Source organism: Clavispora lusitaniae, assembly GCF_014636115.1.
Source record: "Clavispora lusitaniae strain FDAARGOS_655 chromosome Unknown tig00000003_pilon, whole genome shotgun sequence".
NCBI classification, from domain to species: Eukaryota; Fungi; Ascomycota; class Pichiomycetes; order Serinales; family Metschnikowiaceae; genus Clavispora; species Clavispora lusitaniae.
Genome location: NW_027093975.1, coordinates 2,365,413 through 2,378,646, shown reverse-complemented (window position 1 = coordinate 2,378,646; position 13,234 = coordinate 2,365,413). Strand labels below are relative to the sequence as shown.

Here is a 13,234-nt window from a genome sequence, read left to right as displayed (position 1 = left end):
TACTTTTTTTTTTTTTGGCTCTGTAATTACTACTCTCCACATTAAAAAATCCATGTTTTAAACTATACTGAAAACAAAGCTAATACTCTCTCAAAATGGAGTTGAGCTCTTCTCTCTTGACGCAGTTCTCGATTTTGAAGCAGCTAGCCAATTCATCCAAATCCTCGAAAGAGAGTTGGGCGTAAAGATCAGCATATTCATGCTGGGCGTATTGAGAAAACAACATGTCCCTAGCAACACGAGCAACGTAATCCTTAATGGACCAGTTATGAGGATAAAGAGCTTTTTGATACTTTTCAGGAATATTTTCCTTCATGTGTCCAACCAAAGCATCGTACAACTTTGCATTTTCCTTGTCAATATCGTTTCCCCAACGATCCAAACCCAACTTCTTTTTCTTCAAGAACCATTTCTCGAATACTTCAAAAAATTTGGACTTCGGATCAACATAGACAAGACCCTGGAACCCAATGTCTTTGTAAACCCAAATGGACCAAGAAATAGGAGATCCATCTCCACTAGGATCTCCTTTTTTATAAATCAGCAATTGGTCCTTCAAGACTTGGTATCTAGCACGATTAGTTTTCTCAGGTTCGGAATCTCCCCTCACTTCAGAAGCATATACGGGACCAAATTCACCATTCCAAACCGGAACACCAGCCGCCCTCATATATTCCAACTTGCGGTTGTATTGGCTTTCTAATTTGGCTTTCTGCTCATCTGTGCCAGCATAAGTATCTTTTTCATAACCTGGGAATCCATATGTAGAATAATCGTGAATGGAATAAACACAATTTGGCCAAGGTGTTTTTGGAAACTGGCGGAAATCCATAGCGTATGTGTTTGCGTCCAAGAATAGAATGTGGTTGGGGTCCACATTTCTAATTTCCTTCTCCAAGCTATTGTAGAAATTCACCAATTTAGAATGATCTGCAACAGCAGGTTCATTCAATGGATTGTAACCTGCAACCCATACGTTGTCTTTGTAGTGTTCAGCAATTTTCTTCCACAAGTGAATAATAGCATCTTGAAAAACTTTGAAGTCCCAGAATAATGACTTGTGAATTCCCGAATCAGAATGCCAATCTTGGTTTTGGCCACCAGGAACAGCATGCATATCTAAGATAGTATAGATGCCATGCTTGGCACAGCTTTCCACCACTCTGTCTAAGAGCAAAAAACCTTGAGGCTTGACCTTGAACAAGTCATCATTATCGTCAATAAAGTGGCGATAGTTGAAAGGGATACGCAAACAGTTCAAATTCAACTCTTCTTTGAAAAAAATGGCGTCTTTCTCTGTCCAGAAGTACTCGTAAAATTTGTCAAAGTAGTAGTTAAATTTTTCGGTGCCCATTTTTGACTCCATCACTTGCTTATGCTCAGTTTCATGGCCTGGGTAACCAGTGATGAAGTTTTCCATGTTCAAGTGCCCTCCTGTGGCTGTTCCCTTCAAAACCACTGGCTTTCCATCCGAACCGACAATCTTAGTACCATTTACTTTCAAAAATCCCATTTTGCTGTGTTTCTTCAGCCTACGGACGGGGAATTACAAAGATTAAATTCCTTACCAGCACATTTTCGTACTATCGGAAAAGATTCCTCATGGGGAGCAACCGTTGGAGCACTTCACCTTCCGGAAAATAAAGGAAATTTTCGGGTGGGGGAAAGAACAGTCACGACCCGGGAAGGATTCCTCATTTGGCAGCATATGCGGCAGGACCATTTACCGCGTATACGGCAGCATTAGCCATTTCTCTCATGTTCCCGATGCCGTACATACACACACGCCTCACTTTCCTTTTAGCCGTGGCTTTTCACATGTCTGTCATGACTATTTCATCCCTCAGCCACTTCCATAGATCAAAGATGCGATCGATAAAAGCACTCAGATCTTCCGCCTGAATCAGCGCACTCATAACCGACCTGGCATACGCACCCCACATCACCAGGGCTCAAAATAATATAGCCACGCCATGCACGCCTGCAATTGACAAGGCGTGTTATACGAAGGATCGCAGACTCAACAGGAACCGAGTGGTCAAACACTCACGGCATCCAGGAATCACAACACCCAAGTGCATTTGTTTGCGTGTTACTTGCATGAATGCTGCTGGCATCATTTTCGTCCTGATAGGTTCTCGAGTATAAAAGCTCATAAACCTTGCTTCAGTGGTTACTGCATCACTACAATTTGAAATACATCTGCAATGACTGATAGTATAAACAGCATACAAAAAGAAGCTTGGCTGCCCGATTCGGCAGACGCACACTCGGTAGCCGTCGAAGACTACATTGCCGAAACGCGGCCTTGGTACAAGGTAAAGCACTTGCGTTGGTTGACTTTTATGATTTTCTTGATCACACTCACATCGACAAACAATGGTTATGATGGCTCTATGTTGAATGGTTTGCAGTCTTTGGAACACTGGCAAAAGACTATGGGGCATCCCACAGGAAAAAGACTCGGCCACTTAAGTAATGGAGCCACTTTTGGTGGCATTGCTGCGTTGCCTATAATTCCTTATCTCAGTGATCACTACGGAAGAAAGAAGCTTGTTATTGTTGGCCAGACTTTAGCTGTTGTTGGAGGTATTTTACAAGGTGCATCCACAGGATATGGCTTCTTCTTGGGCGCGAGAATCCTTCTTGGTTTTGGAACCATGGTTGCTGTAGTACCCTCTCCACCACTTATTTCCGAAATATCTTACCCTACACACAGAGCAACATGCACTTTCGCTTACAATATCTGCTGGTACCTTGGTGCTATTATTGCTTCGTGGGTGACTTTTGGCACAAGAACGATCAAGGGAAAGGCTTCTTGGAGCATTCCTTCCTACTTGCAAGTTGCAATGCCAGCGTTCCAGCTCGCCCTTTTCTGGTTGGTTCCAGAGTCCCCTAGGTATCTAGTTGCCCAGGGCCGTGTTGATGAAGCAAAACGCATTATTGCAAAATATCACACCGGAGACTCAAAAGATCCAAGAGATATGGCCTTAGTTGATTTTGAAGTTACAGAAATTCAGTGTGCTTTGGAGGCCGAAAAACTAAACACTAATGCATCTTACCTGGATTTTATCACAAAAAAGAGTTTTAGACGCAGATTGTTCTTGGTTTCATTTATCCCTGTTATGATGCAACTTTCTGGTAACGGATTGGTCTCCTATTATTTGGTGAAAGTCTTGATTTCCATTGGTATTAAACTGACTAAGAAACAATTGGAAATTAATGGTTGCTTGATGATTTACAACTTTGTTATTTGTGCGAGTTTGGCAAGTACTGTTCGTTGGTTCAAGAGAAGAACATTGTTCCTTTCCTGCTGTGCTGGTATGTTATTGACTTATGTTATCTGGACAATTTTATCAGCTCTCAACCAAGAACGTGACTTCAAAGACAAGAGTTTGGCAAACGGTGTGCTTGCTATGATCTTCCTTTACTATCTTTTCTACGATATTGGAAACAACGGCTTGCCCTACTTGTATCTCACGGAGGTGTTACCCTATTCTCACAGAACAAAAGGTATCAACATCATGCAATTCTGGATTGCCGGCATTCTCATCTACAATGGATACGTTAATCCAATTGCTATGGATGCAATTGAATGGAAGTATTATATTGTTTACTGTTGCGTCCTTGCTGGCGAATTAATCATTGTTTACTTCACATTCCCAGAGACGTCAGGCTACACTTTGGAGGAAGTGGCGCAAGTTTTCGGAGATGAGCCTCCGGAACTCAACAAAAGACACGCAGACAATGCTCTCACAACCAAACAGTCTATGGAACATGTGGAAGATGTCTAGTTCAAAATAAGTAATATAATTTCTACGATCTGTTAATGCTTCGATTACTTGGTGTAATATAAAGCTGTGCTGACGTGGGTATGTAAAGTAAATGTTTAATAGGAATTCTTTATAAGGTGAAGGGCAAAAAAAAAAAACAAATTTGATCAAGGGGAAAAGATCAATGGAACTCGTCACATCTATAGTCGGCGGTATGTCCCTAGAACGTTTCTCAAGTTATTAGAACGAAACCCAGTACAATAATATTGATTTTCCTTCAAGCTGTATTATGTTTGACAATTTGAAAGAGCGTTCGTTATTGTTTCATATACTGGCAATTAGAGGTGTTTACTCTATGCTATTAGTTCTTTTTTCACACACATATGTCTCGTTAGTTGTATTTGCTGCTAAGTTTCGTTGATTATTTTAAAAAGAGAAAAAGCGTTAAAGTTTTCATTAGAACCAAAATCAATAGCAAACTTATTTCAAAAGCAATTTCAAACTTAGCAATTTTTGCACCACCATTTTACCACAACGAAATTTTAGTGGAACTCATATCCCTTCTTGTCAAAACCATGATATCCCTTCTTGTCAATACATTTACCTAGGTGAACATAACATCAACTACATACACTGCTCAAAATTTATACTTCATTCGTCTCGAAATTATTTATTCCAATCATCTATTTTTTTTCTACTTTCGGCGCAATCTTGAAGCATTCACCGGCCGATCTTCAAAATGATGGACTTTACTCCTTTGAAAGAACCCGCTCCGCGTTTAGATTAGTAAAATCGCCATGAGGGATGACAAACTTGCATTACTCCACTGTGTCGTTGGGTACTTCATGTTTCACGTCCGATCATGCATGTAGAAACCCGCATCGGGGACCCAAGCTTAACGTACGAGGGAAGATATCCATTTGCGGACAGGTGCCGCAGGATCCAAGATTTCCTTTCGTCCGCGATGCCTACAGTCCAGACTTAGTTTATTTGAATATGGGACCAATATCACATCCCAGAACTATGATCACCTACCGAAGGAGTATTTTTATTGTCTACCCTGTCCCAAGAGAAAGATGGTTACAGGGCATTAAACTTCAACCTTTGCCATTCATAACCATAAAGTCGAAACGCACCCCACACTTCCGGGCTCATAACATATACCATGCCAGCAAGCGGGGTACCTCAAATTTGGAGAATTCGAGAAGTAAATGTCACGGAACACTTAGTAAAATTGATTATTTCTGGTCGGCCCCTCAGTTATGCATCTTTTCCCGCGTTTTCGATGCAATACGAGGTGATAACTCCGCTTCTCGTAGGAATTTAGACAACTATAAAGCTGGTAATTAATCTCCAGATCATTTATCGATATTTTCTTATTCGACACTCGAATGTCTCAAAGTATCTCAAGTACTGAAAAAATTACTGAAAAGGTTGCTTCTCAGCCGGATTCTGCAGAAGTACACTCCGTCTCCGTTGGTGACTATATTGCTGAAACTCGGCCCTGGTACAAGGTCAAACACTTGCGCTTCTTGAGTTTCTGTATCTTCGTGATTACAATTTCTTCAACCAACAATGGTTATGATGGTTCGATGTTAAACGGTTTGCAGTCCTTGAGTCACTGGCAAAAAACCATGGGACACCCAACAGGAAAGAGACTTGGTCACTTGAGTAACGGTACATTGTTTGGTGCCGTGGCCGCCTTACCTTTTGTTCCTTACTTTAGTGACAGATTTGGAAGAAAGAAAGTTATCTACGTTGGTCAAATCCTCGCCGTTGTGGGAGGTATCTTACAAGGTGTATCCAATGGGTATGGATTTTTCTTGGTCTCGAGAATCATTCTTGGTTTAGGAACGGGTCTTGCATCGACTCCCTCTCCAGCACTCATATCCGAATTATCTTATCCTACACACAGAGAAACATGTACTTTCGCTTTTAACATCTGTTGGTACTTGGGTGCTATCATTGCTTCGTGGGTGACGTACGGAACCAGAAACATCCATGGAAAGGCCTCTTGGAGTCTTCCTTCTTACTTGCAAGCAGCAATGCCAGCAATCCAAGTGTGCTTGCTCTGGATGGTACCTGAGTCTCCTAGATACTTAGTTGCACGTGGCCGCGTGGAAGATGCTAGGAAGGTGATTGCAAAGATGCATACTGGAAACTCAACTGACCCCAGAGATGAGGCTTTGGTTGACTTCGAGTTGAGAGAAATTGAATGTGCATTGGAGGCAGAGAGAATGAACACGAATGTTTCCTACTTTGATTTCATCAAGAAGAAGAGTTTCAGACGCAGATTGTTCTTGGTTTCTTTTGTCCCTGTTATGATGCAACTTTCTGGTAACGGATTGGTCTCCTATTATTTGGTGAAAGTCTTGATTTCTATTGGTATTAAACTGACTAAGAAACAATTGGAAATTAATGGTTGCTTGATGATTTACAACTTTGTTATCTGCGCTACTATGGCCAGTACTGTTCGCTTTTTCAAGAGAAGAACTATGTTCCTTACATGCGTGAGCGGCATGTTATTGTCGTACGTTATTTGGACAGTCTTATCAGCTCTCAACCAACAACGTGATTTCAAAGACAAGAGTTTGGCAAACGGTGTGCTTGCAATGATCTTCTTCTTCTATCTTTTCTACGATATTGGTATGAATGGTTTACCATTCTTATACCTTACGGAAGTGTTACCTTACTCTCACAGAACAATGGGTCTTAATATCATGCAGTTCTGGACGACAGGAATCTTGATTTACAATGGTTATGTCAATGCTATTGCTATGGATGCTATCGAGTGGAAATATTATATTGTCTACTGTTGTATTCTTGCTGTTGAATTAGTTGTTGTTTTCTTCACTTTCCCAGAAACATCTGGCTACACTTTGGAGGAAGTGGCCCAAGTTTTCGGGGACGAACCTCCTGAATTGAACAAAAGACATGCCGACAACGTTGTGGAAAAGCAATCAGTGGAACATGTTGAAGTTGTCTAAACAAGCTGTGTGAATAAAGTTGTTTAAGCTGCTAATTTCTATCGAGATCTCAAATTATGATGTAATGAAAAATTAAATAGCTGCTAATGAATATATGTCTTAAATCTTTATCATGGGGAAAAACGAAGAAGTTTTATTTTTTAGGAGCTATAAGTTGCACCGCCAAATAATTTCAATTTAGTCCTCCCACTTCAACATTCACTCAAGTAGCTTTATGATTGGCCATATGGGCTTTTCTAACACGTTAGATTTAATGATTGGGCAAGCTAGTTGAAACGACGGAAAATCCGACTTATTCTCAACTCCCCACTCGGGCCGAAGCCCGAAGATCTTCTGGAGATACACTAAGAGAAAACAAGATTAAACTGAAATTTTTTGCTAAATAGACCAAGAATAAACTGGCCTTCGCTCCGGGAGATATAGTCAAGGAAATACTCTCCATTAACTGATGCTAAGCTATTTTTTTGTCGGCATAGCAGATCGGTGCCGACCCAAAATATGCCTTTCCAGCATGTTGATATGCGCCATACATATACGGGCTCCGAACCTTAGATGTAAGGTCAAGAGCCACATAACTTGACGTGTCTTTATACACACTTTCTCCACCTATACCTACAAGGGATTCTTAAGTGAAGGTAAATAAAGGTATACGTGACCTCCCATCTTTCCACAATGCCTTACCATGTAAAACTTCTCGGACCTTTTTCGAATTTTCATGCGTTTCAGTCATTCTTTTGGGACTGCTCTTGCTTCAAAGCCTTCATAAAAATAGCTAGATGTTGCGGATGAACTCGCTAGAAGTCATGATAGGTTTATTACACACTCATCGCGAGCCTCCTTACTTCAACATGCAACATTGTATTGTTTTCAAGTTTGACTCTCTTACTTTTACCTTACTTTATCGACGTGTTGGATCCGCATTTCTATCATTAAGATAAGGATGCATCAAATCTTCTTTACTTAATTATACCACTTCACTACTCTCTGCGGTTGATCTTCCATAAGAGGAAACTTATCCGTATACAGAAAGAGAAACCCGTTGTTTTAGTAGCAATCCAACTTGAAAGTTTTAATGTAATCTCCTCAGATACAACTTGTCGTTTAGAAGCGCTCATACTTGCTAGCTCCATACACTGTTAGTAAGGGTGTCCTCCGTTTGGTCGCATCGGAAAGATACGGTTAAACTTTTGGGCTTGAATGTTCAGCTTCAGAATCTGTTGAATATAGTTGCTAACACTTTTGAAATCCATTGGTAACATCCTTGCAAACCATCTCGTCTGTCTCCCAGGTACAAAGCCCCAGTCTGAAGCTTATGTAATGTCAAACAGCTCCACATGGCTGAAAGCTGATAAGTAAAGTCTAAGAGAGATACCAAGAGCTGCAGATTATTATAGCTTCTTCGGTTCATAGTGGTCAATTTACAAGAAAACGAGAAGGCCATCTACAAATTTCCAGTGTCTGCTAAAATTACGGTAGAGTGAAAGTAACTACACGGTATTCAGTGAATTTCCATTTATCGTTTTATTACCCAATAATCGTGACAGAAGTGAAAGAAAGCCATTTCTGTTAATTTCAAACACCACAGGCGTTAGTATACATAATGACATACTCAATAACAGCGCTAGCACCGTCTTCCATAGTAGTAGTGGATTGTTCGGTTTTGGTGTAGTAAGTGCCTGGAGGAAGCACAAACAGTGTCTCGCTTGGTAAGCTAGAAGATTCAGCAGCACTAGATGACGAAGGAACTGCGGAAGAAGCAGAGCTGGAAGATTCAGCAACACTAGAAATAGTAGAGCTTGCTGCAGCAGAGCTCTTAATAGAGGAGCTAGGAGCAGAACTCTGACCAGCAGAACTGACGGCCACAGAGCTGGCTGAGGCAGAGCTTCCAGCTGCCGAGCTTGCAACACCAGATGAAGCTGCAGCAGAAGACGCTGGAGCAGAAGACGCTGGAGCAGAAGACACTGGAGCAGAAGACACTGGAGCAGAAGACACTGGAGCAGAAGACACTGGAGCAGAAGAAGAAGCTGGAGCCGAAGAAGCGGCAGAAGACTCCTGAGAGGTCTCACTTGGGGCCACAAATGGAGACGCAGTCGCCGAAGGCAGTCTCGTGAATAGTTGAGTGGTCAAAGAGCCTAAAGAATTCGTGTAAACGAATGCAGTAACAGTTTCTTGAGCAACATAGTTGGAAGTGACAGTCACAGTAACGTCAGAATCGGCAGAGACACCCGAGATGGCATTCAACAATGCAAGCGAAATGGGCAAGAAACGAGTGGCACGCATGCAGAAGAATTAGGTGGAGAGAAACAAAAAAAATGTGACAAAAAAACGGCGCATGCTAACGTTATATACTTGAAGGTGCGTGCTGCAAGTTTTACATCTTGCGTCCTGCCGCGGGCGGTATCCGAAGCCCAAATCCCCAATTGAGGATGCGTTAACGCGCATAATTTTTTACTAAAGCTGTCTTGACGCACAAAAACGAGCCAGAGAGTATGTTTTTGAACTTTTGCAAGCAGATCCAGCCAGTAAACTGTCTTGTCTGCCGTAGATGAGCTTGCCCTTCTGGCTTTTAACCAGAAGTGATGCTATGTCCAGCCATTTGCGAGCTGCTGGTTAAGGGATCTTTATGCAAGATTTTCTGCGCTCATCTTTTCGTGCATTGGCCAGCATATTGAGGACTAAACAAGAAGACGACAAGTTCGAGCATCATTGGTCGTTACATCTTAGCATTTGATATACCTCCATCCGTGAATATGCGAAACCTTTCGTTATACAAATTTCCCTTCTTTTGGTATGGTTGGTCTAGTTAATGAACTGATGCACTGCACCATTCTGGAATACCGTACATCCTTGTCAAAAGCGATGCAAAGTAATATGCAGGAAAATCGACTGATTTGTGTGCGACAAGCGACAAGCAAATTGATGGCTGGCGCCAGTCTAAAAGATCACTAAATCTTATTTCAGACAAACACGACAAAGTTTTATTGTTTTTTTATTTTTTTATTTTTTTTTGTTTTAGCTCTTATATCATAAAGCTTGACCCACCACAAAATGAATAACTCCTAAAGCACTAGGAAGATCTCGGAAATGTCACACTTTAATGCGTAATTGAACAGTTGCATGATCTTGCGGTATAGAACAAAATAAATGCACAGGCGCTTCCATCGCGCTTATTTTTTTTGCTTAAATCCCGGCGAACAAAATTTCCCTCTCAGCATATTTTGATGATACTAACTGGAAGAGCAATTTCGCAGTTTTTCTTTTCTTAATCTCATTGTTACGGGGCTTTCTTTATATATATTGGCTTTCCGCCGTCGTTACTATAGCGCTTCTCTCTTTCCGGCTTGTGTTGACCATAGAACAAGATACGAGTTTTTCCATCCGATGCAGTGCCGAAATCGTAATGTCGACGCCAATACGGACGTCACCTTTTCGTCCTGTGACAAGTTTTAGAAATGACCAGAAAGAAAACACATCTTATAAGGTAACTTGTTAATATTAACTTGTTTAGAAGGAGAGAAGAAGAAAGGAGCATTTGTGTTCACTTCTGCAACATAACTTTAGAATGATCGCCCTTCTGAATACTCCTATAGCATCCTTTTCAATTCTACACTAGTTAATGACTTCATATGTTCATCTATTACCACTATGTATTGGCGCCTGCGCTTTGGATGGTTCTTTTCTTGATATCAGCAACGCCATCCGCTAGGTGAGGAAACTCTTCGACGAGCTTGTCACCCAAAATATTACACAACCTTTCGAAGCCCAACATTTTGCCTTTTAGCCTAGCATTCAGTTTCGCTGTCACTTCCACAAACTCTCTTGTGTATATGTCCGGGTTCCGCCCGTCTTCGATGTAAGTCAACACATCAATAGGAATCGGATACTGTTGTGTAAACGGACTGTCCGTAAGACCCGAGAGCTGGCTGACTACTTGGTTCGTCTTATGTATAAGGGCAGAATGGGAATTCGCTGTGCCCTGGTTGTCGTGAACCAAAACACCTAACTCGATGAAAGACTCAACAAGAGATTGGAGCTGCGCTGCCGTAGCTATAAGCGGTTCATTTTCGGGTGTCAGAGAGATTTCTGATGTAGTCATGGGAGGAAGAAAACAGGGCAGAGAGACGTGGTGACAGTAAATGCAGGAAATTATCAACGTACACCATTTCACTGGCCCCAGAAATCCACACCTCTCAAATCTTGCTTACCCAAACAAGTTGACTATCTGGTTACGTATCGACGAATACAGCCAATGGAAGAGAAACATAGATGGAAAAGCGAATCAGAGAGAAATACTCACCAATTCCCATAGGGACCTGGAGATATTTCGAATATGGATTTCAGGCGACTTATGCACGTACTATTCCAGGTAAGAGTGGTCCATGGACTTCATCGGTAGACACATCACACATAATTGTATTATCTCATTTACTGAACTTGTAACTGTGAGAAAATTCAGATCCATTTGACATAGCCAGTGTAAGCCATCTCTACAAATTCTTACGTAACGAAACCGGAACATGATCGTAGCTGATTATCAAATTGAAGAGCAGAAGATATCGTACAGATATTTTAGAGACACACTTTGAACCATTTGAAGCTGAAAGTCATAAAAGTGACTATGTGTTGCTATCACCAATTTCTGCATAAGTTGAGATGCAAGTTTGAAATGCAAGAAAAGTCGCACCAACTTCTGGCCAAAGATTGTCTGATATTACAGTTCTTCCAGAGGCTAGTAATAGATACCACCGTCGAAAATTTCGGTTCTCCTCCTGAGCATTTCTGACCCGACATTCTAACAATTTTCTGTTGTGCACAAAAAACAGACACCATTATCTTTCCCAGCATAATTAATAGGCCGATTTTATTGATATTGTTTCAACTAATTTTTCAATTTCTGCCCCATGGATCCCAGTACGGTCGTTTTACGATATAACCGCGAGAAATGGGATGCCAGAAGCCGCCTGGGAAGTGTGTCGCCAACGAAATTTGTCACTTTGACATACCAGCGCAGTGAAGGCACACCATCTCGCCCACAAACGCCATTTTTGGAGCCACCCAAACATTTTGACGGGAGGACAGACATCTCTTCACCTGCGCTTTCCCCTTCGCCTGCGGTTTCGATGCCAGGGTCCCCTGTTTTTTTCCCTCGACCAAAAGAGGTCAGTGCGGTTTCTGAGCATAGACCAGTCTCTCAGTCTCTACGAGCGCTCAAAGAATACAAAGCATACTCGCTGGAAAAAGCATGGTATATTGATCTTGTCAATGTAGCACAAAGACTACGTCTTTTGCGGGACACTTTCAAGGTGATACAATCTGTACGTAAAAAACGGATGATGGGCGAACGAGCAGACTTTCGCCTGGCACAAGAGAACGCTTCACGCAGCCCAATGTTTCTGGACGATGAGCATACGCATGCGAAAACAGAGGATGACGAAAATATGGGCCCGCCTATTCAAGTTCCACCGCCTAACAGACGAGGGCGGCCGCGCAAAAAGGGCACACGTGGACGGAAACCGGCAGTGCGGGTGCCGGTCGAACCTCGCGTCCGTACGCGCCGGGCGCTTGGGTCTCTGCCTTTGAAGGGCGAGGACGCCCCTACAGATTTGAGCGCGCTCTTGACACATCCGCCCATTCTTCCAAGTCAGCGCCATTTTGTTGTCGAAGGGTTCGTACAAACGCCATCTGAGACGTTGTCAGAGGCCAATGAGATGGCAAGAGCAAGGCAGAATGCTCCTGCCAATTCGATTGAAGAGCGGAGGAATGAGAACGCTGGATTTCAAGGTGGAGTTGATGCTGGTTTCAACATAAACGCGCAGGGCGAATCAAAGAGCAGTGCGAACGATTCATTAAACACATCATTTGCTGAGAGTTCAAACATAACGAGCGACGCGACTAAAAACATACCAGAGAGGGGACACGAGAAAAAACTTATAGAACTGGGACGTTCTGATAACGTAGTAGCCGAGCCTAAATTCTCCACCAGTGATCTACAATCCTCCTGGAATGTAGTCACTCCAAAAGAGTATGTTCAATCTGATGTTGGGCAAGATCTGGATTCAGATACTCACTTTGATGAAGAATTATACGGTGACTACATTTCGGCGTTTCCGGTAAAATCTTACGCTGGTGGTCCATGATTTTGCATCACGAGATTGCAATAGTCAACTTACGAGGCTAGGACCATCCTCCAGCTTGCATTGGTGTATCATAAGCATTGTAGAATAAAGTATAGACTAGTCATTTACGTGGTACAAGGTATGAAAAATAGGTGTATAAGTGAAACAACCACAAATGTGATTAGTTATTTTAAATCTACCTGGACAGTTTTTGTAGGGGAGCCATTTGTATTAACCAATTCGCCACACTGAATAATGCCTTTGTGTGAGAGATTAGATATTCAGAACGTTTACCTCGTACGAAAACAAGAACGCTCATCATCGTATTGTGGAACATCAAAGGGAAACGACGCTCACT

General features: G+C 42.0%; 6 protein-coding genes across 6 annotated transcripts; 3 read left to right on the top strand and 3 right to left on the bottom strand. All coding sequences in view use genetic code 12, as the record gives it.

The window, feature by feature from the left end:
• Positions 1-79: 79 nt before the first annotated feature.
• Positions 80-1,513, bottom strand: FOB63_001117 (glycoside hydrolase family 5 protein; the record flags this gene model as incomplete). The annotated part of the gene is made up of 1 exon (XM_002619975.2): positions 80-1,513. One exon carries the CDS (start codon positions 1,511-1,513, stop codon positions 80-82), a length of 1,434 nt encoding a protein of 477 aa, XP_002620021.1.
• A 694-nt stretch (positions 1,514-2,207) lies between these two features.
• Positions 2,208-3,794, top strand: FOB63_001116 (MFS transporter, sugar porter (SP) family protein; the record flags this gene model as incomplete). The annotated part of the gene is made up of 1 exon (XM_002619974.2): positions 2,208-3,794. One exon carries the CDS (start codon positions 2,208-2,210, stop codon positions 3,792-3,794), a length of 1,587 nt encoding a protein of 528 aa, XP_002620020.2.
• Positions 3,795-5,164: 1,370 nt separating this feature from the next.
• FOB63_001115 (MFS transporter, sugar porter (SP) family protein) lies at positions 5,165-6,760 on the top strand (the record flags this gene model as incomplete). Its single annotated transcript, XM_002619973.2, has 1 exon — positions 5,165-6,760. The coding sequence occupies one exon, from the start codon at positions 5,165-5,167 to the stop codon at positions 6,758-6,760; it is 1,596 nt and encodes a 531-aa protein (XP_002620019.1).
• A 1,572-nt stretch (positions 6,761-8,332) lies between these two features.
• Positions 8,333-9,040, bottom strand: FOB63_001114 (uncharacterized protein; the record flags this gene model as incomplete). Its single annotated transcript, XM_002619972.2, has 1 exon — positions 8,333-9,040. The coding sequence occupies one exon, from the start codon at positions 9,038-9,040 to the stop codon at positions 8,333-8,335; it is 708 nt and encodes a 235-aa protein (XP_002620018.2).
• A 1,363-nt stretch (positions 9,041-10,403) lies between these two features.
• MED10 (mediator complex subunit) lies at positions 10,404-10,856 on the bottom strand (the record flags this gene model as incomplete). The annotated part of the gene is made up of 1 exon (XM_002619971.2): positions 10,404-10,856. One exon carries the CDS (start codon positions 10,854-10,856, stop codon positions 10,404-10,406), a length of 453 nt encoding a protein of 150 aa, XP_002620017.1.
• An 805-nt stretch (positions 10,857-11,661) lies between these two features.
• On the top strand, positions 11,662-12,897 carry FOB63_001112 (uncharacterized protein; the record flags this gene model as incomplete). Its single annotated transcript, XM_002619970.2, has 1 exon — positions 11,662-12,897. One exon carries the CDS (start codon positions 11,662-11,664, stop codon positions 12,895-12,897), a length of 1,236 nt encoding a protein of 411 aa, XP_002620016.2.
• Between the last annotated feature and the right edge of the window lie 337 nt (positions 12,898-13,234).